The sequence below is a fragment of the Xiphias gladius genome, chromosome 1 (genome assembly GCF_016859285.1).
Source record: "Xiphias gladius isolate SHS-SW01 ecotype Sanya breed wild chromosome 1, ASM1685928v1, whole genome shotgun sequence".
NCBI lineage: Eukaryota > Metazoa > Chordata > Actinopteri > Istiophoriformes > Xiphiidae > Xiphias > Xiphias gladius.
In genome coordinates this window covers 3,148,215-3,171,961 of record NC_053400.1, presented here as the reverse complement: position 1 = coordinate 3,171,961, position 23,747 = coordinate 3,148,215, and the positions used below count along the sequence as shown (strand labels likewise).

The 23,747-nt window shown below is 39.1% G+C and overlaps 1 protein-coding gene across 1 annotated transcript; it reads left to right on the top strand.

Moving 5' to 3' along the window:
- The first annotated feature begins 157 nt into the window (after positions 1-157).
- Positions 158-21,941, top strand: fah (fumarylacetoacetate hydrolase (fumarylacetoacetase)). Its single transcript, XM_040121911.1, has 14 exons — positions 158-1,874; positions 2,130-2,240; positions 3,255-3,376; positions 4,153-4,202; positions 5,028-5,118; positions 5,714-5,811; positions 6,434-6,486; positions 6,690-6,789; positions 14,062-14,192; positions 15,471-15,546; positions 16,613-16,659; positions 18,702-18,803; positions 19,422-19,539; positions 20,294-21,941. The coding sequence occupies exons 1-14, from the start codon at positions 1,794-1,796 to the stop codon at positions 20,368-20,370; spliced, it is 1,257 nt and encodes a 418-aa protein (XP_039977845.1). The 5' UTR covers positions 158-1,793; the 3' UTR covers positions 20,371-21,941.
- Positions 21,942-23,747: the final 1,806 nt, after the last annotated feature.

Below are 23,747 nucleotides of genomic sequence, written 5' to 3'. Positions count from 1 at the left end.
GAAGGCTATAGCATGTGATTCATTTTTATACATATCACAGAGCATGATATAATGTTTATTGCTTAACTGTGTGTATATATATATGTATATATATGTATATATGTATACATGTATATATGTGTATATATGTGTATATGTATATGTATATATGTGTGTATGTATATATGTATATGTATATATACATATATATATATATATGTTTACATACTTTCAAAACAAGCTATTTCCAGCCACATAAGTGGAAGTTTAGAAACTTCTCCGGCATGAAAACATGAGTGAATTCGCGTGATTCTTTGTGTGCTTTCAGTTTACATACAAAAGTCCGCCTCTTTATTTTTAGTCCAATGTGTTGTAACTTAAACACCAAGTTAAAGAACAAGGCAATCTCGCTTTCTTTCCCGGTAGTTTTATTTTTCGAGAGGACGGACGCTAAGCGACCGCTTTGAAAAGCACAGTCGCTGACCTTCCTGTCGACTCGCGCCGGGTTGTTACAAAGCCTTTATCGTAAAGCTCAGTATAGTAGCGCACTCAGATTTCAGGAGCGAATGACAGCGGGCTGGACATAGTGACTACAGCATTATTGAAGTTTTTATTTTTATATTCAGGCACTGTCGGCCCTTGGTTAAGGTTAGGGAAAGATCATGGTCTGGTTCTATACAGAAAAGTCTGCAATGTCTTCAGACACAACGGGTTTAATTCGGCTACATTTAACCCTTCTTCCCTAACCTGAACAAGGTGCCGTTCGCCTAAACCCCCGCCACAGACTGGAGTTTGGATGCGGATGCTGGTCTCTTGTGTGATGTTGGGTGCTTTGTATGCTTGGCATTACTTTATTCCCGAGAATAACATAACATATAATAATAAGACAGTTTAGTTATGGATGTAATTTCTAATTCCTATTATACAGTTGTTGTGCTGCATAAGAAAATGTGAAAAGAAGATGTGAGAGTGTGACACTGAGGCAGCTCCTTCAAACCATCTTCTGCACATATTTGGTTTGCCAACTTTTGGTGTTCAACCTTACTGAAATCATTCTCAGATATTTGGACACCTATATGATATTCAGTCGGACGGCCCAGAGAGTTATCAAACTAAAAAACTTGTTATCGTTTCATCATTTCTTAACAAATGATGAATGTATCTATAATAGCTCAATCAAACCGTAGTTTAGGTTGATTAGGTTATATTAGATACATTCATTCCCCTTTATTTTCAACCAATTTACTTTCAGTCCAGGATTCTGTCAGTGTTTTGCCCATGCCTAACACTGACTCAGGCTTAGTCCATCTCCCTGCTGCTTGACTAATATCTTTCACCGTTATTTTATGTCTAAAAATAATCATGTAGCCCTTTGTATTTCCTTAAATCTTTTCAAAGAATCCATTTTTCTCTCATACAAAATTATATTTACCACCTATTTTAATCCTGTTTCCATTAAACTACAGCTAGTATACATCTTCCCTTCATGCTGGTATATTTTCAGTATCTTTTTTCTGTCATTGAACTGCTGCTGCATTAAGCATTTTAGAATCTGCCTGTTTCTTTTTAACTTTTAATAACAACTGATGAGACTGATATGTGCCTGGACTACAATTTTGCTTAGTCATTTACCAGGCTGGGTTGCATTTACAACCAGATGTCTGGATCGGGGTGGATACTATAGGTAGCATGTGATTGGCCAGGCAGTGGGAGGAGGCTCTGTTCAAAGTTAAACATCTGGAAGCCCTTACTGCTGCTGTTCAGTCATTCAGTAACTCAGTAGGGTTGAGTGGAATACTTCTGCAAAAGAGAAGATGTCCTTTATAAAAGTAGATGCAACTTCGGATTTCTCCTTCCACAACCTCCCTTATGGAATATTCTCCACCCCTGATAATGTAAGTGCACTTTGCGTTTGTTTTGCTGGGTTTGCAAACAGATAAAACAGAACTTATCATTTACACTTGCAGTGGAGTGTTGTCAAGACAGACAAATTGAGGACTTCTGGTCACTATTTTCAAAATAAAACCTTGAGATTATTATTATTTTTATTTTTTTTGGCCAATGTGGAATAACCACTCGAAAGATGCAGGGTAGCAGAAATGTAGTGTGGATCATTTGTAGATATGTCAGGGTTTGTTTTATTTCCCCAGCCCAAACACCGTATTGGTGTTGCCATTGGAGACCAGATACTGGACCTCAGTGTGATAAAGTCTTTGTTTCGCGGACCTGTGATTTCCAAACATCAGGATGTCTTTGAACAGGTAAGTTTAATCACCAAGAGTAATCAGATCACAGGTACCAAAACTCAGTTTTTTCTTGTGACGTGAATCTGAGGCACTGTGCGACATCATGGCAAACTCTCAGGATTATCATATTACAGTACTTTTGAAACCTTTCAAGAGTAAGTCCTGTGAATCCCAAGGCCTTATTGTTCCTGCCATTTTAATTTAATTTGTGACTTAGGTTCAGAGGTTCTTGGATGAGGGGTGATGAGTTCCAATACCTATTAGATTCAAAATCTTGTAAAGCAGGTGGAAAAAGTCCTCAGATCCTGTACTTCAGTAAAAGTAGCAATATCATAATATAACAAGAAAGTCTTGCATTTATAATTTTACTTAAACAGAGGTACAGGCATATCAAGATATCAACAAGCACAATATTTGGAGGGTGTTTCAATTTTTACTTTTTGGCGAAATTTGGAACTGCAGGTCACATGATGCCTTTGCGTGCAGATAGACTTGCCAAACACATCACACAGCTATAGTAACCATAGCTGTCCAAACGAGCGGGTCAGATACATTTAGAAGCTACAAAGATGTATAAATATTATCTTGGTTTTATTCTTGTGTGCAGCTCAGCCGTGTTGAACCAGATTATAAACCCTAATGATCATGTCTTTTATATGTGTTGAATTACAAGGCAATAGAAGGATTTTCAATATATGTGCTGGATGAGCGGCTTTCATTGGAATGTATGGGCTGCCATTTTGGGACACCTCATGCAGTGGACAGAATTAAAAGTGCTCTGTAGGCTCTGTCATTTTTACCACAGTAGTGTGCACATTTTTCCATGTGTCTCAAAACAACATTACCTCTGTACTTCTACAAAAGATCATTTTTATATTTTAGAGATATGGTTTGTGGTCTTGCCCACTACTTGCGTTGTGTTTTTACCAAAATTTTGTTCATTTTCCGTTCCAGAAAGATGTTAGCTGATTGTAGGAGGGGGCTGCTTGATGTATCATATTTAAATTTTTATCTGTGTCTCCCTATAAGCCCACGCTGAATGCTTTCATGGCTCTTGGTTATGAGGCCTGGAGGGAGGCCAGGAGGACCTTGCAGGTGTTGCTGTCAGCCAATGAGAGCACACTGAGAGATGACATCAGCCTTCGGAGCAGGTTGGTCTGTGCAGCGTCTGAAGAAACAGAAGTCTGCGTAGTACACAGGCTTACATAGTCATCATCAGCATACTGTTCTGTGTGTTTTTGTTCTGCTCACACCCAAACATTGAGAATCACAGCAGGTAATTTTCATCCGCTACTAAGGACAAATTGGGGTTTGGACAGTAAAACCACGTAAGCTTGAAAGTTTCAAGCAATTCAGCCACACTTTCCTGTTTGCTTACACTTTCCTGCAAAAAGTGACGGGGTCGGAATACTTTATGAAGCCACTGTAAAGTGCTGGGATTACTATTCCAACACTTTGGGACATTTTGGCTTTAGTAAATACAGCTGTCATCATATTTTCTAGTCCAGTCTATAGAAAGAAATGGAATTGATTTAAATGAAGATTTGACATTGTTTTTTTTTCTTGTTTTTTTTTTTCTCAAATGACATTTCTTCAATGTCTGACATAATTATTGTGGTCACCAAAGTGATTTTACCAATCTGTAGAAAGGTCTATGTTACTATTAGATTCCTGTCACTTAATTGTAAAGGCAGTGTTGCATTGTATATTTCCCTCTGAGCCAAACAAAATAAATATTTTAAGTCACTGGAAATGTCCTTGAAGTGCGCTGGAAAATAATTCCTTGTAGACTGGAAACCTAGCCTTATTTTGTAAATCTCCAAAAGGCTTCTAGCTTTATTTACTGTGTTTTCTGCCTGATATTACACCTTTCTTGGGAAAGTTTATTTCATCAAAGGTTTTTTTCTTTTTGTCCTTGCCGCTGCAGAGCATTTGTCCATCAGAGTGCAGCGACCATGCACCTTCCTGCAGACGTCGGTGAGCCTCTCCTAAAACCCCTGTTCTCAGCGTTGTTTGGTCATCAACGGCCATTCAGCAGAGCAAGGGGTTGCCTTCACCCAGCAATGGGATCTTTCCTTTGGCCTCATCTCTAAAATTGATGTCCCATTACACGTCCTGAATATTGCATTTGGTTGAGTCAGTGTCAACAGCCTTCCATTTCAAGAGGTGTATCACCTTTTACAGATTGTTTGATGTGGCTGTACTACATGACACTTTTTATTAATGCAAATAGCTGCCAAGGGTGTAATTTCGATAGGGACGGGGGACGCTCCCCCTGCATTTTTTCTGAATCCCAGTTTTGTTCCCCTCATTTTGATGGTTTTACATTACAGTTAAACCCTGTAAACCCTATCAAAATAGCACAGAAATAAAAATACATTTACATATCTACGTGGCCTTGAAGTCGCCAAAAGTCTTTTCTTGCCCTGGCTCTGGCTACAGGCTGCCCTGAACCTCTGAGTGGTGGAGGTTGCTGGGGTGACAGGAAGCCATGTCACAGGGCTGAAATATAAGCTCTTCCATACTAAAATACGAAAATCGTTTCTTTATGGACCAAACCGAAAGTATGTGGACAGGGGTGACCACATCCTTTTGGACATATAGTGTAAATTATCTATCATGTAATTCCTAATTCTTCTTTTAGCCTTACATCAATGACAGGTTCATGGCAATTTGGCCCTTTGCTAAGTAGATAAGGAAGGAATAGCACTCACATTATTAAGTGGATTTGAGGCACAGGAGGGCACTGTTTAACCACATATTACATATCCTCTTCTAAAGTCTCCTCTCTGTTTTTCACAGGCGATTACACGGACTTCTACTCCTCCAGAGATCACGCCACCAACGTTGGAATTATTTTCAGGGGAAAGGAGAATGCTCTGATGCCAAACTGGTACACTACCAGTCAAACAAGCAACAGACACTGACAGCTGTTGATAGAGTAAACAAAAAGCTCAGGCCTCGAGGCCTTGATACAATCCCAGTGTTAGGGCAGATATTGGGAGACAGCCTGAAACAAATTGCCCAAGGCTCTCTGCAAACACTGATATGGTGGGAGCCATTACAAGGTTTCTCTAATTGATTTGGGCCTCAAGGCATCAGTGTGCATTTAAACACTGCAGCGGGGCTCTGGGAGCCTCCCACAGCAAACCTCGGTCACTCAACACAGACAGCCTTCATTTATTCTAGGACCCTCATGGGAGGAAGGCTAAGGCAGCTGGGGCATGTCTGTGCGTCACCTCCCAGAGACCACCTGGGCAGTACTGAGACATCTTACGTAGCGCACTTTCTTGTTGGTGCTCATTGTCATTCATAACATAATTAACAGTGCAATAAAATATCACCACTGTTCTGTGACTTGCCAATCCTATTCAATATGCGCAGTTTGTAGACTGACACCGATCTACGCACAGCAGCACATGTACAGACTGAAGTTTATTTTCCCATTGGGGTCACTGTTGTGCTAACTTGGGTATTGTGCTATACAGGTTGAGGCTTCCAGTGGGCTACCACGGCAGAGCATCATCAGTGGTCGTTTCTGGGACCCCTATCCGCCGCCCCTCAGGCCAGATGAGACCTGACCAGAGTAAGATCATTGCGTTTGGTAATGGGCAGGTAGTGTACAGTGCTTTTATCAGACTGGCAACCTGCTGCTGCTGAAACAACCAAAATAATAAGCTAAAAATAATGCTCTGTGAGTTCATCACTATGAGCTACACCTTTCAAATTACACCTAGCCATTTGATCTATTGTTAATATAAAAATATTGATTGTTGAATCTAAATGAATGAAAATGTTGCTCTGTAACAGAAGGGATGTGTAAATAGGTAACTCTACCTGTCTTAAAGAGGTTCCCTCATGATCTAGTCTCAAGACCTTCGTTATTTTAGTGTTGTGAGTGTATGCTGTATATTCCTACATTCAATTCTGTGTGCTTATATTAGCACAAAGCTGAAGTCAGGAAGTAGTCCAGCAGGGCCCTGAAGCAGGTTCCCATATAACCATCTGGCCACGGTTATATGTCATTGTTGAGTTTGCTGCTTGTTCCTCTGGCCTTGAGCGGCCAAAACATGTAATTAGTACAGCTTTAGCCCATAAATTTAATAGCTTACCATGTGTGAACCACTTTTTGTCCTCAGCGTGGATGATATAAGTACACAGAGCCTACGGCTTAATGATAACCATGTTTGCCTCTTCCTTTCCGTTAGCGAAACCTCCAGTGTTCGGCCCGGCTAAGCAGTTGGACATTGAGCTGGAGATGGTGAATACAGTGTTTATTTGATTTAATCATCTGTGCGTTTGCAGTGTTCAAATAGATATTGAAATAAGTTGCCTGAGAGAAACGCCTGAGTCCGTCCTTCTCTGTTACCTTTCCTCAGTCTGTAGGATATACAATAATGCATAATAGCACACGTCAGTATTTGATGGCTGTTATATTCAAAACTGCTTCCTTTCCCTGATTAGGCCTTCTTTGTTGGAGGAGGGAATCAGCTTGGGGAGCCCATTCCCATCCAGAAAGCCCATGAACACATCTTCGGCATGGTACTCATGAATGACTGGAGTGGTAAGAGCCTTTGCCCAACACATCACATGCTTACTCTATGTGCTTGTAGATGGTTTTAGGGTTCCCTCACTCATCCAGGCAAAGCCGGGATTACGTGATAGGCTTTTCCAGTCATGTACAATTCCTATTAAATACAGTAAAACGAACCAAAATATCCTGGTAATCAGGTTTTTAATATGCGACAAAATTACAGCCATATTATTATATGAGCCGTCATATGTCCCTAAACTAATAGTTTCTAAACATCAACAGTCATTTGGAAGGACATTTGTAGATTAAAATTTCTCAGATGTGTATTTGAGGACTGATGTTCTTACCAGTAAAGTTTGTGTTACTGGTCTGATGTCTGAACTGGTTCTGTGATGAAGCTGACGGTATGCTGCCAAATCACTAGTTAGTAGTGACGTTTCACTTAGAGGCACATGTTCCTTAATTTAGCTCTGCATTATACATTTTGATGCAGTCTCTTCAGATTTGGATGGACGGAAATGGTTTTAGATTAAATGGCAGAGACAGCCCTCATCAAAACAAAGAGTGGGAATATGTATTATTGATTCAGCTGGAAATCTCTGGAGAGGACGTGCCTGGTTCTGTTGCTCTCTGACTGTCATTCTCTCTAATATGCCTTCCCTACTCCTGGCTCAGTGATACTCTAGCCTGCCAAACAGTTTCCTCAGTCTTCGCCAGCAGGAGGAAGTTAAAACCAGCATCACAACAACATATTAATAACTATCAGGAAAAGCTAAATGTGTTTTGTTTCTTCTTATGGTCACCCTACCATCTTATGTCTCCTGTCCCTTGATACCAAGTACCATCATGATGTAAAGTATAACATAACATTCTGCACCAAAAGGTGTGAAAACAGTTTTGGCGGACTGACCCTTCATCTCCTCTGTCACTTCATGTATTAAACAGGAGAGGGCTCATTTAAAACAGGGTTACAGCTACAGTCTGTGTGACTAGCGCTTCCCTTTTCTTCCAGTTCCAAGTTGGCTCGCACATAAGTGTTTAACTTTTCAGATTTGAATAAGCAAATCCAAACTGTGAGGGCCTGTGCAGTATGCATCTGAATGTCTGATAAATGGAAAAAAAAAACCCACATATAATATATCTTTTTTCATTTCGCAGTGTTTCACAATGTTTTTTTTTTTTTAAATTGTTTATGTATCAGAGGATTGCTGCGTATGTCAGAGGTTCTCGTGGGTTTTAATGTTATGGCCCCTGAGTAGACACACAGTAAACCTCACAGATCCCCACTTAATTAGTTCTAGCCCCAGGACCCATATTTTAGGACATAATTATTGATTTAGAACTGTCAGAACTGTCGGGAGATAGCAGATGAAAGTTGTCATTACAATAGCCATCCTTAAACACGCTCCAAATAGGTTCATTTCTAGTGATCAGTGAAAAACTTAAATAATTTCTCATTTTGCCTTGAGCCCTCTCAGAGAACCCCACTCCCGACACACCTGCATAATTCATCGACAGTCCGTGAGGAGCAGGGAATGTGTGAAGTCAGATGTGGACGGATTTGATGTCAGAAATGTCTTACTGTGTGTGTGAGAGCAGTGATGGCTCGAAGCCATCAGGACTGTTACTCAAAAGTTTTGCTGAAGTTGAATAAAAATGAAATTAAAAGTGAATAATAGAGTCTCAAAACCTAAAATTACATCAGTAAAAACTAGACCGAAAAATGTCTATAATCCACCTCAAAATACCTAAACACGAAAATATGGCTCAGTTAAAACTGTCAAATCACTCCATAAATAAGCCCAGGGCCCATACCCATATTTATCACTCAGCTAAAAGTGAAGTTTGAACAGAAGTGATTTCATCTTTCACTTCAGTTCCTTCCGTTTTACTCCTACTCACAATCCTAAGAATATGAAAAGTATGAATCAGATTTCTTCTGACGTGAAGACTTTGAAACGTAAGAGAGCTCCAGAGGTCTCTGAATCATCTGCTGTATATTCAAGATGTTTGCAGCACATAAAACGTAGGAGAACATCTTTTGAGAAATGCTTTAGAATGAGTGCACATTATATAATTGGTCAGGATCGATGATACGTTACTTTAAGCAATTTGAATAATCAATTCAGAATAAGAGTAATTTTGGCTTACTATTTATAGCAGATGAAAATGTATTTTTTTTATTTCCATCTACTGGAGACTGAATAAATGTAATTCATTTGCTCGGTTATATATAGCAGCAAAGTGTAATCTACCCTACTATCTGCCTGAAGCTTTTGTGCCCTGACACAGCCTTACTGGCTATGAATCGGGAGGCCATTTAAAGTCTATTATGAGTGGCATTCCAACACAACTAGTTTTTATCTTCTTTTACTAGTCCTTTGGCAGAGGCCACGTTAGCCCCGTGTGTGTAATGCGCAGCAGCTATTACTGCTTTATGGCCTGCGACAGAGTGAAGCGTGAGAAGGAATACAACAGTGGCATTCTCTTTCAGCTCCCATGACTAGCACGGTGTACACATTACCGACAGTTTAGTATGTCGACTACAGCAAGTCCACTCACTTAGACATGATTTTTTTCACAGTTTTTGCGAAGACTCCGTACATTTACTCGCAAGTGAAAACTCGAATTCACGAGCAAAAAATTTAGAGGATGAAATGTCAGATCACTTTGCTGTTTCAAATCAATTCATTCAGTTCAATTCAAAAATTCGTAGTCACTTTTTTTTTCCTAAGGCCAGCAGTCACATCACTATTCCAATGCACTTCAGTACATACAGCAGTAAGAGAAGGCACCACAACTGTTTCAGACTGCTTTCAGTTCAATGGTACATTCAGTCTGTTGCTAGTCCAGACGGGTCTTTAACTACCCTTAAAAGCACTTTAGATAAGAAAAAGAGCTCAGCAACCTATTATTTATGACAGTGTTATCACATTATAATTCTTTTTCTGGCTTTCATATCTTTTAATATCCTTCTAACAAGGAAGTAACCTGCTGTGTATCAAGGCTGAGCTGACAACAGTGCTCTCTGTCACCAATGAGGAGCTACTGATTCAGTCAGTGACAATAGTGATTCAGTTCAGTCAGCTCAGTTGAAAGGTTCATGGACAGAGATTTATTCACACTTGTATTGAAGACCTCTGCAATAAAACACAACACCCGACGTAGCTCTTGGAAACATTTAAGATTTTATTGGACCTAATGGATTATTATTAGTTATTATAATACACAGATTCATGTCAGGGTGTTTATGATGCTCATAAAATCGTTTTCAGTATTTTATAGCTTCTTCTTTTCTTGTGTCTGTGTTTGGGAAAAGGTCTTTTCGGGACAGTGTTAGTCACGCGGTCTGCAATTCCAACGGTCGACAGTATGCCAAGATCCCCTCACAGCCCACTGCTGTTTTTGGGGGTTTGCTTGCTTTTGGTGGTCCCATTCCACTCAATCTCAGTCAGGTTGTCTAATGACGATGTCGTCTGACTCAGCTGACTCAAAAGAATTTGAGGAAATGACGGGAAATTCAATGTGCCACCGTCATGTAATTACAATTTGTGGCCATAGTCACTGCGGTTCTTATAGTCTCACTTTAACACTATTATGCAGGCTAGTATGCATTCAAATTTGACCAAGATTCGGAATGGAAATGAATACATTTTCTCAAAATCGTCAGGGAATGTCTTAAGATCTGAGACTGGAAAATTGTGTTCATCCTTGATCTTCTCCACCAAGAGGAAGGTTGTGTTGTTTATGATTTCAAAACTTTCATCATGTGTCTTTCAAGACATGGTACTGTGTTATAATTCATCACATACATATTACAAATCTATTTGCTGCAAAGATATTCATAAGCCATACATCAGAAAATTACATGTTGTACATCAGTTTTGGAAATGCCTTTTAAATGTGACTGGACACTATGCAACATATTGTCCAGACTGAATATTTCAAGCACAGCCCATCATACTGGTGCACAGATATTACTGTACAGAAGGCCCCCATTTTGTTTTGTTTTGTTTTTCTCACTGCAGTACAGTGTTAGAGATTTTTCAGTCCATGACATTTCTGCTGAATACGCAGCTTTATAGTTGGCTCGTTGTACTTGACTGCTGAAGTGGTCAGTTTGTGCAGAGTTCACCACAGGCTCTCTAGGAATCAGAACCTCTACCATACAGCTACACGCTAAACCAAATGCCCACCTTTCTTCCTCTTCCCCTCTTTTCTCAGTGATGCACAGTGGTTTAACTGAAGAGTCTTTTCTTAACGACTCACAGTGGGTGAGGGGATGAACCGTGTCTGAGCACAGAGGAAGATACTGACAGCAGACTAGCATTGGTGCTCTTACAGTTGAAGATTATTTCATTGTTGCTTTATTATATTAGGTACTGGCATCAAAGATACCCGCATCAAAGTATTTAATTTAACCCCGGACCTAATAAATCTGAGAATGGTGGAATGTAACAAAGTACATTTATTCGAGTACTCTGTTTAAGCACAGTTTTTAGGATACTTGTACTTTACTTTAGTATTTCCATTTTCCACTACTTCATACTTTTATGTCACTATATTTGAGAAAGAAATACCATACACCAATACATTTATTAAATGGCATAAGTTACTTGTTACTTTTCTGAGGAAACATATATACTACAAACATACAATCACTTTTTAAATTAAGATGTGTCATCGTTTCAGTCTATAATTGAGTCCTAATCCCTTATTTTCTCAAAACATTTGAAAAAATATACCTGTGCAGTAAGAATATTTAAGCCTGTTTTCCATGTAAATCAATTCGTTTCAAGTATTTTCTAAAATTTAGTGTCAATTTTTATAATTCTAGTGTAACAACGCATTATTATATGGTTTTGTTTCAGGACATAGTCAGTACTCTAGACAGGTTCATTTGAAATAAGTCGAGTCAAGTCAATTCCATTTTATTTATATAGCGCCAAATCATAACAGGGGTTCTCTCAGGGCACTTTTTATATTGAGTAGGTCCAGACCAGACTCTTTATAATTTTATTTACAGAGACCCAACATTCCCCCATGAGCAGGCACTTGGTCACTGCAGCAAGAAACCTTGAACAGAAGCCAGCTCATGGTGGGGAGCCGTCTGTCTTGACTGGGTGGGTTGAGAGAGAGAGAGAGGGGGGGGGTATAGCACAATGCAGGTTCCCCATAAAGGTGTATAATAATAATGAGTCTAATAATACCACTAAAAATAATAATAATAGGGCTAATAACAAGACTAATCCTAATAATAATGAGACTAATAATAAGACTAATCATAATATTTGAAGCAGTGGGTGTTGAGCAGGATCATGGGGGCAGTAGGTGGTTTGCAGTCACAGATCCAGACTCTGCAGCACCAGAGGCAGAAATACCTGCAGAAAGCGACAGGAAGAGAGAGGAGAGAGACGAGAAAGAACGAAACTACGGGAGAGAGAAGGAGTCAAGTTAGTAATCAGCATTGATGGGATATGAATGCGTTCAGATGGAGAGGAAGAGGAGGAGAGAGGAGCTTGGTGCATCATGGGAAGTCACCCTGCAGTCTAGGTCTAGGCATTTTTAGAGCAACTGTTCTAGTGGGGTAATAGGTACTATGAGCTCTTTCAGATATGATGGTGCCTGACTATTCAGGGCTTTGTAGGTGAGGAGGAGGATTTTAAATTCTATTCTGGATTTTACAGGGAGCCAATGCAGAGAAAGTAACACATGAGAAATGTGATCTCTTTTCATAGTTCCTGTCAGTACTCACGCTGCAGCATTCTGGATCAGCTGGAGAGTGTTTAAAGATTTGTTGGGACAGCCTGATATAAAGGAATTACAATAATCCAGCCTAGAAGTAACAAAAGCATGGACTAGTCTTTCTGCATGTTTTTGATACAGGGTGTGCCTGATTTTTGCAATGTTACATAGGTGAAAAAAGCCAGTCCTTGAAGTTTGTTTTATGTGGGAGTTAAGAACATATCCTGATCAAAGAGAAGTCCGAGATTCCTTACAGTGGTGCTGGAGGCCAGGGCAAAGCCATTTAGAGTAACTATATCATTAGATAATGTGTTTCTGAGGTGTTGGGGGCCAAGCACAATAACATTTTTTCCTGAGTTAAATAGCAATAACTGACTTCTGGTTGAATCATCATTGGGTTGATTATTACTATGAGCAAACAAAACACATATCTTTAAATCTGCAAATTAAGCTTTTACTTGTTCCGAGGAGTGGGTTTACAGTTTGTGGTAGCACAGATGGTGCTTGCATGGCTCACTGAGCAGAAATGACTCTGACTGACAAACTGTTTTTTGTTTTGAGAGAAGCAATTACTTTTTTCTACAGTTGAAAAAGTGAGGTTAGGAGAATGACGAGCAGCAGTGACTGCAGAGCACCATTTCACTCCTAAACTACATACTTTGAACTGCAACTGTTCTTCAGATGATTACTCCACAGTCTAGCTTCCCAGAAGTCTCTCCTCACCACATCTTCAACTGGGTCTTTTTCTATGACTATAGATATAGTAGCCCACCCATTCTTAGTCAATCAATTTTAAATAAAAACTAGACCTGCTTGCAGGTATGAAACGGTCCTGGCACCCAACACAAATCTGAGCCCAAAGCTCTTCTTCTCAGGTTGTTTAATGTGCACTTGTTTTTACACTTGGACAGACTCATATGCCCTTATGCAGTGCACCGTGCCAAGAAATAATCCATCCAAGGACAACAAGTCTGCCCCAAACCTTTTAAATCACTTTGCATCCTATTCAGTGTTTAATTTTCTTCTAGTTTAACTTAAAATGAATAAAGTTATTTTTCCCATTCATTGAATTGTTATAAAACTGGATCAACCACAGCGTGATTTGTGAGAATAATTATTGTCCAAAAAATAGAATTATATAATTTTGATTAGAAAGAAATGTGTTTATACAACAGCATGAACAGAAATTAGACAAAAGAGTTAAATGTAGTAAAATCAATGAAAGAAATTTAATGAGACTGAAAGGAAAAGATACCAATTTTTGAACGAAGTAGAAGCTGAGTGACACAATAGCAGATTGTTTAATATTAATAAACGGATTACAACAATAAATCAGAAAAGTGGTAGAAGATAGAGATAATATACATTAACCTTTTCCTAAATCAAGTTTACCTTGTTTACGTTTACTTGATTCAAGTCAACACAATTGCTGGTGTCCTAGTGGTTTAGATTCTATTTTTTTCTGTGATACCAAGGTCTTTGGATTCCCTGCTATTGTCTGACATTACAGGACCATAATCTGCCTACTTATGTTGTAATACTTGTGTTTATTCTCAGCCAGGGACATCCAGGCCTGGGAGTATGTTCCTCTGGGTCCTTTCTTGGGGAAGAACTTTGGGACAACAATCTCACCCTGGATCGTCCCCATGGAGGCACTGTTACCCTTTGCAGAGCCCAACCCCATCCAGGTCAGTAAGTAAGGGCCACAACTTACACCATTAAAGAGAAGCGTCCAATAGTGAACCTGAATTCCAAGTCAGAACCACTTCCAGTAACTGCTCACACAAACTGCTTGCAGGCCTCACCTTATTTGCGTTTTCAGAATGGGTTGACGGACTTTTACATTTGAGATCTTTGCCTTGGCTGTGACAATCCAGTCACTAAACTAAGTCGTTAGTTTTGTCGTAATTAAAAACAAGTCGTTTTAACAAACCGATATGCAGTCTTGAAGACATGTCCGTGATCATCAATAACTCTTCTGTCCTGCCACTTCAAAAAATGCTTTTTATCTGAATCTCAACTCACTCATTGGATCAAACAAAAGCAGGTGACTAGGCCCTACCATGATCACGTGGGTCAAAACATGCTGACCTGTAGTTGACTTGATGATTGTACATACACAAATGTGTGCACTATTTACAACCGGAAGTTACTCAATGACCATAATTTGTGCGGTGTTTCTGGTAACCTGTTAGTACATGCGTATGGTAATAGCAGAACCATTAAAAATGCCAGTAAAATATGAAGCCAAGAGTAAAACATGACTTCTTCCAAGAGAATTTCTGATATCAAACTGCTCATTTAGACTAATTTAGAGATATAGTGATGTCCCATTCTATTCTGGCCTTTTATAAGAGGTATGAAAGATTCTGTGCAGTTGCTTTGATGTCAGTTGTGTTACACAGATGCAGTTAGCTTGGCTTTGATATTCACATCAGGAGAGAAAGATTTAGCAGTTTAATGGCATACCATATGAAATGTTCAACTTGGCGCAAATAGGGTGTAAACAGAAATAATTCAGCACAGTACTCTGAAGTACTGGCCTCAGATCAGCATTCACAGCCAGTGCTTGCTTTGAAAGTTATACTGTACACTGACAGAGGAAAATGAAAACAAAGTGAGGCCAATACGGTTGAACGTAAAGGAAAAAAAACAGAATGAGTGTGTCAGACTGTAACAGAGCAAAAGTATCTATTTTTTATACCAAAATATACTTGTTGAACAGAACTGAATTAAGCTGAATTAAAAACTAAACCTAGAGGTCCATTTGACATAGAAAAGTAACTTTTTGCACAACAAAGCACAGTTGACAATGTACAGCTGAGCCTGGATTTAATAATAGACAAGCTGTTTAGTTTCTCTCCGGTTCGATTTAGGTGTATGTAGCTAACATTAGAGCCTCCTGTGGCCCCATGGGCCGCATTTTTTTCTTGTTCATTTTGTTTCTGTTTGTCCTCTTTCTGCAGGATCCAGAGCCCCTCCCCTACCTCCAACACCATGATGCTTACACTTTCAACATTAACCTGTTTGTGTCACTAAAAGGTACTGTACACAAACTGACTATCATCAAATTAACTGTAATGGTTTCACTGTGTGCTTTTGCAGTGAAACACACACTCCCACAAACACAGCCATATACGAACTGCTTAGCAGTAAAAGCCCTGAGGTGATCCACGGTAATGAGTAGCCATTAAATTCTTTTTATGTCTCTCTCCCACCCCCCTTGTTCTCTGTATCACTTTCTCCATCCCTCTCTCATCCATGTTGCTTAATATTTTACCTCCTATACTTTCCACCAGTGCCTCTGAGGGTTCCATGCCACACAAAATTTTTAGTTTTAAGTTGCAGTATTTTAGGGTTGGCTAAGATCTTAAAGAACAAACATTCAAGTTTTATAATGTTCATAGTTGGTCTTATACTGATCACTGACTGAATCGCATGTGGAAGAATTATTCAGATCTTTTTCTGAAGTAAAGGTAGCAACACAAAAATACAAACACTTCAAGTAATTCCTGCATTCAACATTCTATTTAAGTAAGTGTCATTAGCAAATTATGCTTTTAGTGTCAAAAAAATAGTCATTATGGAGCAGCATGTGTTATATGATTATATATTATTGGATTATTATTGCATTAACATGTAAGCAGTACTTTCATGTTGTGGTGGGTCAAAGTGGAGGTAGTTTTAACGGTTTTATACGTTGGGTAGTGTAATTTAATGAATAAAAATGGATCCTACTTTGTAAGCTCATTAAGAGGTTTGTAAAATCTAATTCTTTAGAGTAATCGGTAATTACAGACGTCAGATAAATTTAATGGAATAAAGAGTACAATACTTTCTTCTGAAATGTCTTGGAGTAGAAGTAGCAAAAAAATGGAAATACTCAAGTAAGGTACAAGTACCTCAAAACTGTACTTAAAGTACAGCAGATGAGTAAATGTACCTAGTTACTTTCCACCACGGATGAATGATACTGGACATTTCATGGTGTACAAAGCCTTAATTCAGCTTTCACTAAAACCCAGTGTTTCAGGTCAGGAGTACTGTAATATGTTATGAAGTGGTTGCCTGTTTCACTATAAGTACCTTTTGCTGTTTGCTCTTTAAGGACAGGACATGGCAGAGTCGGCAACCATCTGCAAGTCAAACTTTAAGGTAAGAATCTTGCGTGCTGAGACAGATCAGTAAATAACACAGCATATAGGGTGTTTTGGAATTATACTGATCAGTCACATAGTGTGTGGTACTGTGGCATTATCTGACTTGAACTTTCTGGTAATAGTCTTCAGGTTTCAGTAAGGGGCTGTAATTTTTTGTTTGTGTATTTTTGACCAAACATTAACCTTTGTTAATCTTTATGGCCCTGCAGATGTTTGAGTCTGTGACAAGAAGCAGACAATTATGAAAATGTCCCTGATTTGAAAGTTTAATAACCACACTTCATATGCACCACACTGAAATATAACACATAAAACCAACAGTACACGGCACCAAAATAGTACATACCGTATATACAAATACATGTTTCAATTTTAAAAAACAAAAAAACAAAAAAAAAAACAGAAAAGGGCAGCACAATGTTTTGGAGCCTGTAGGAAGAAGGGGGACCTGTACATTTTGCTGCACGGAGTTGTTCATGGTGCTAGAAGTTTACAGTAGGGCTGCAGCATAATTAACAACTATGTTCATTATCAAATATCTGTTGACATGGGTATTTCACCCATGCCAAGTCAGCATAAGGATAATCTGATTGCCGAGACCTAAGACATCTGAATCCACAGCTGTTGTGTGCCAAAATGTAGTTGCTTGCTTTAGAGTGAATAGCAACAGGAAAGGGTCTTTCCTCAGCAGGGGGGACAACCCTATGTTCCCATATGCACTCTGTTGGCTGCTGTTATGTAGTTTAGCTCGGTTGATAACACACTAAATTACAAACTCTCACTGATGTCCAGTAGTAATGTATGTTGAGTAGCTCTGTTAATGACCAGTTCAGTTGGCTGGTAGTCTGGAACTTAGCTCTGTTGATTACGAGCCAGGTTACATATTGATGAGATGACAAGAAAACAAGGTTATAAATTACTGTGAATGATGAAGGGGCTGATAAATGAAAGTAAGCAATTACAGTTATTATTAGCGGTAGAAATATGACAAAAATGAATGCGGTCATGCTACAAAACAGTAACCTAATCTACACACCTAACCTGCTCCAGAGCAGGTCATGTTCAAACTAACAGATCAACGCGTAACACTCGCCTACTGACCAATCAAAATCAGTTGTCTTGAAAAATGGAACCACCATTTGTCGAAGGTCCCGTGGAGCTTGGTGTGCAGATCGTGAGAGGGTCTTTTAGGATGGCAAGACTGTTCAGACCGGCGAACCCCTTTGGTTTTCCCTGATTCTTCTCTGCTGCAGCTGCTGATTTGGTTCTTTTCATTTGTTGAATTCTCATACAGTTAATCATAACTTCATCATGTGACTTTTGTTTTTACCCTGTAACGATTTCAACATTAATAGTGGCAAAGTAAAATGCTTGAGTTAAAAAATACTGAGTGAAATTACGGATTTTGAAAAATACTCCAAAAAGTACAAGTACAAAAAACCCCCAACTTTGTTACATTGGAGAGATTAAATTTAACTCGTTACTTCCTTTCCTGGTCCCATTAGTGTTACTGTTCTTTTCTGCTTCTACAATAATTCTAGTAGTTTAGCCCAGGGCTCAAATCCCTGTAAACCCATTCATTAAGGGCATTTTCACATTAGGTACGATTGTGTCGTACCGTGCCTGATTGGCCCTCCTCTCTGCAACCCCGCTGCTTGGTTTTCACATTAATAATGTTGTTCCGTACCCAAGTAAACTTGCATATCTACACACTCAGATACAGTAGGTGGTGGTATGCACCTAGTTGGTTTGCGATCTGCCAATAAACAAGATAGAAGTCCGCTTCCATGTTTTGGTACAGTAGTTTTCACACCTAATGCAAACCTTATGAGTACACATGAACCGTAAGTGAGACCACCTTTCGAGTGGACCAGAGTACACAATGTTCACACTAATCACACAAATTGGGCTTAGGGGTCAAGTGTACTCAGATTTGGGCCCAGTTCCCCGATGTGAAAGCCCCCTAAGGTGCCAGTGCCTATCTCTATTGACTCATAATCTTCCAATTTTTATCTCCCTCTCTCACCCTGACTCTAGTACATGTACTGGACCATGAAGCAGCAGCTCACCCATCATACAGTCAACGGCTGCAACGTCAGACCAGGAGACCTGCTGGCTTCTGGTACTATCAGTGGACCTGTGAGTTTCTGCATGTACAGTTATACTCATTGCTTCATAAATACAAATTAGGATTTTTTTGTGTACCTGTGTATGTGAAGATATATTCTGTTGGATACGGTATCAAACTGCCCTGATGCACCATTGTTAAGTCAAGCCTAACATTTCGTGCATGGCATTGTTGAAGTGAGTGATTTTTTTAAAATTTGATTTTATGAATTTATATCCTGGAGTTTGCAGATTTTATCTCCTTTTTAATGTATTTTTGTCTCTGTCTCTTTTAATACATCTTTCCTTTTTCTTAATCCTTTAAAGCACTTTGTTAATTTTGTTTTTAAGTTCAACAACACATGGATCTAATTTGGGGACACTAAGAATAAATTAGCTTTTTCTGAAAGCAAAAACTTATGCCATCTTACTATTTCAAAATATGTAGGAAGCAAATAAAATTTATGCAGAGAGGGGTTTTAAGGTTCTCAGCAACAATTTGACCAGTTTTATGTTGGATAATGCAGTATCGCCGACAATTACCTATCAAAGACAGAATTTTAGTCTACCTCTCCGTCTTGTGTTTTATGTGTGCAGTATACGGTATTTATAGTGTGCAATGCTCATTCTGTACATACTGTATCCTACCAGGATCCAGAGAGTTTTGGCTCCATGCTGGAACTGTCATGGAGGGGATCTAAGAGCATCGATGTGGGAGGAGGAGAGACCAGAACCTTCCTCAAGGATGGAGATGAAGTCACCATCACAGGTTAGACTGAACCTTCTGCACAGCAGCTGGGTAATTCACTGGAAGCACACAGAGTGGTGCTTTTTTGAAAAAGGAAAACAGCAAGAACAAAAAACAAACAAACAAATATAGTAATGGTAAGATAACCGAGACATCGCTATGATATCATCAGGGATTAATTTCTCAGACTTTGGAAAAGCTCCATCAAAGCCACAGAAAACCTCATAAAACTGTACCCACGGGCTGTGTAGTACTCTTCATGATGAATATACGTAACTTTGTGCATATTATATGCGCAATTCCGCTTTAAAGTTAGTGCCAAAAATGCCAAAAATGAGTTAAAATTTGTGAAGCAAAATGATGTTTTTTTAAATATCTTTTTTGAGGCTCTGACCTTGAACGTTGCTGATTCGATTCCAGCATTCTGTCATTCTCCATTCTGTCCCTCTACTTCTAGTCATCTATCTACTGTGGACTTTTTTCTTGTTTTGCTTAATTGTGTGGTCCTTATTTTTCAATACCACTGTCTGTCTTTTGCTTGTAAGTTACCAGTGTCATTTATATTGCTTCTCCATGTTCCTCCCTGCATAGCTGTCAATCAAACACCGGCCCAAAAATTAACAATAAATTTAAACTTAACTTTGACTGAATTTGGACTGAAAAAGGCATGACATCGTGATTTCAAATGGTCTTACATACTATGACTGTACTGACAGTAATGTCCATGATAATATGTCTATAATTCTAATAATGTCACATCCCTTCCTCTGTCTAGGTTACTGTCAAGGAGATGGATACAGGGTGGGCTTTGGACCATGCACAGGAACCATCCTACCAGCCTTGCAACACTAAAACAAACTGTTACTCATGTCGGCATCCTTTTGTGGCGCATAAATACTGGAAGACACAGACTTACACACCTACACCTACAGGATCTCACCCTGCTTTGATGTTCACTACCCATGCAATGAAAATAACTAGGGCTGGATACAAAAAAAAGATTTTCCAGTTAATCACAATTTTTATATGAATGATCCAATATTGATTGTTAATATCCGGAGATCGTTCTTTGCATTTGCGCCTCTTCTCAGTAAACATGTACATCTGCGCTAAATGTTATGTATGCAGTGGTTACTTGCTGTAAGTTGTTCAGTTAGGTTTCTTTGGTTTCTTTTGGTTACAGTTAGGTTACTTTGTGGAAATCCAATTGTTGGAATATGAATAGCCCTTAGTCACAAGTCCTGTAAAACTGTGATCTAAATAGTTACAATCTATTTCGATCTGCTGTAGTTTACAGGACTGTGGTGACTCAGAATGATTAGTTGATTCGGGCTATCTCGTAGCAGACCTAGAGATTGTATCTCTGAGGGGAACAGACCAAGAAAAGACACCCTGATGTGAACTTGTGTTTGCTGAAGAGATATTATCTCTGGCTGTGAGATGTGAAGCCATGGAACTTCACTTAACAGTGTGTGGATTCTACTTTTTCTGTCTGTCCCTGCTGGGTAGCTAACACTAGCTAGCCACCTGTCTGCAGATATCAGGCTGATGTGTTGTCAACCCAAACAGTGTAGATGAATTAGGGAGCAGACTTTCAGTCAGTTTCTGTTCTTTCTGTGCTCTCAGTGATCATTAAAGGGGATGTCTGTACCCAGTTGAAGCATCTGGTACTGACAGTCCATTTGTAGCTGTATTTTCCCAAACAGCCACAAATGGGGCATTTCTTTATAAAAATAATGATGATGGCCTTGTAAGTGGTTCAGTTTCATTTTTATTCTTGCTCAACTGTTTTGCACGTGTAGGCCTAAAAAATGTAGATGAGTCACGTTTAAGTCATTTTGTATTCGCTGAACAAAATAAATCCTCGATCCTAGGAAATTTGTTTACAGATAAGCCTATAATGTGAGCTTTACACAGTTCTATATTCAAGGAAAAAACAGAAATGCTCAGTTATTGAAAGTAAAAGAAATATAAGTTCCCATGATAAATTCTAAGAAGCATTTTACACAACATAGGTACTTATCTGATGACTTGATCATAAGGAAATGAATCGAATCGAATCGAATCGAATCAAATGTGGACTTTGTGAATCGAAATCAAATCGAAATGGGAGATCAGTGGCGATATCCAGCCCTAATGACATCAACCAATCCTTCTCTTTCTCTCTCTCTCTCCCTACCTCTCTCTCACACACAAACATTATACACATACACATCTTTCTCTTAAAAATGAAATGATTCCAGCTTTAGTTAATAATTGATGATTCAGTCTGTGTAGTCTCAGAGCTCTGCAGAGTTGTAGTGACCTTCTTATTGAAATCCTCTGCAATATTCATCTACCCAAGGGATTTTCCCACATCACGTCACAGTGTTACTGCTGTACCAGGATCAGTGTTACTGATGTTTTATGTGTTGGCTCCTGTTTTATAATAAAATCATCCATTTTTAATATCTTTGTGTTTGTGTCTTATGTTTTCCTCCACAGTGAGTCACACTGTGCCCATCAGACTGACCGGTGGTCTTTAGCTACATTCAGAATTTACTCCTGAAATTTTTTGTTCATTTAGTAAGACATGTTTATTCTTATATTGGTTATTCATTTAAAGTATGAGTTTGGTGATATTCTTATCAACAAATCCCATGTGCCAACCCAAACCAACAAGGAACTGATCCTGGTAACAAGTTATGTGTGTGTATCCAAAGCCTGATATATCTTATTCCTCTGTGCCAGGGAGCTCCAAAAACTATTACAACCCATCAATGAGCCTCACTGGGTGACATGTCCCTTCATTACCATGAACACACACACTGTTGGTTGTTTTGACTCAATCCCACATACACTGTCCTGCTGCTTAAAATACTCAATAGAGCACCGAAGGCAGTAAACTGGGATGTTTGTGTGTTATTTCCCTCAGTATATACCAGGTGTAGACCTCTAAATGTACTGGGCACTTCGAGTGTTGAGTTCTGCAAACTTTGCAGGTCACAAGAGTGCAGGGCACACTAACATGATTTGCTGGTATTGATTGGAAATAAAACAATGTGCTTCATTATATTTCGCAAATTATTAAGCAGCAAGCTACATAAAGTTTATAACTTATGAAATCAATAAGTTTTATAACTGAACATACTTTGATGACAGACGCAGATATAAGAAAAAACCTAGATTTAAAAGTATTTAAATCAAACTGTAAAACAATTAGTAACACTAACACAAACAAAGTTATGTAACCTGACCAAACTGCAGCAAATAGTGTCTTCGAAGATCGCAAGCAGCAGCAATCAGAAGTAATATCCACAGGCTAACAAGCTAATAGGTTCTATTTCGTTCATTCTCCTCCCCTTTAATGGTCTTCGCTATCGATTAACTCCTTTGAGGCTCTACCTCGGCATCCCCAGAAAGATCTTTCACTCACCACACAAACAGGGGGTAGCGACCACACACTTTGGTCCACTATTAAACCCCAGCAGATACGCTACGCATTTTTACAATGGGTTTCTTCTCCTAAGAAGATTCTGCCACCCTCTGGTGCCTAGCCACTGGCTGCCTCCGATGGCCACGTTGAATTTGCTGCTTCAACAGACTGAGCAGTTCATAGAACCTGACCGCTCCCTCCACACCACCCCAGCAACAGTGAGGGAGGCAGCAGCAGCTCCCTCCAAGGCCAAGTCCAAGAGCTAGCATGAGTATGATGAGGATGTATGCTATGTCTCAGAGTTTTTTATCAAGTTTAGTCCTTAGTACAGATAAAGTAATTATAATATGTGATTTCAATATTCATGTGGACGTCGATAATGATGGCCTTAGCACTGCGTTTATCTCATTATTAGACTCAATTGACTTCATTCAGAGTTTAAATAAACCCACTCACGCCCTCGTTCTGATTTTCTGGCATTGAATTTGAACATTTAATAATCTTTCAGCAGAATCCTCTTTTATCGGACCATTATTTGTTTGTTTAACTTTTGAATTCCTGTTTCTGGACTACACACCATTAGGCAAAAATGTTGTCACTAGATTTCTGTAGTGCCGTAGCTAAATTTAAAGAAGTGATTCCATCAGCACTTCATTCACTACCACGTTTCAATATAAAAGGGGACTCCTATGTTAACTTTATTCCCTCCCAAATTGATCATCTTGTTGATAGTGCTGCAGGCTCAATGAGAATGACACTCGTCTCTATTGCCCCTCTAAAAAGGAAGATAATAAAACAAACGAGTTTAGCTCCA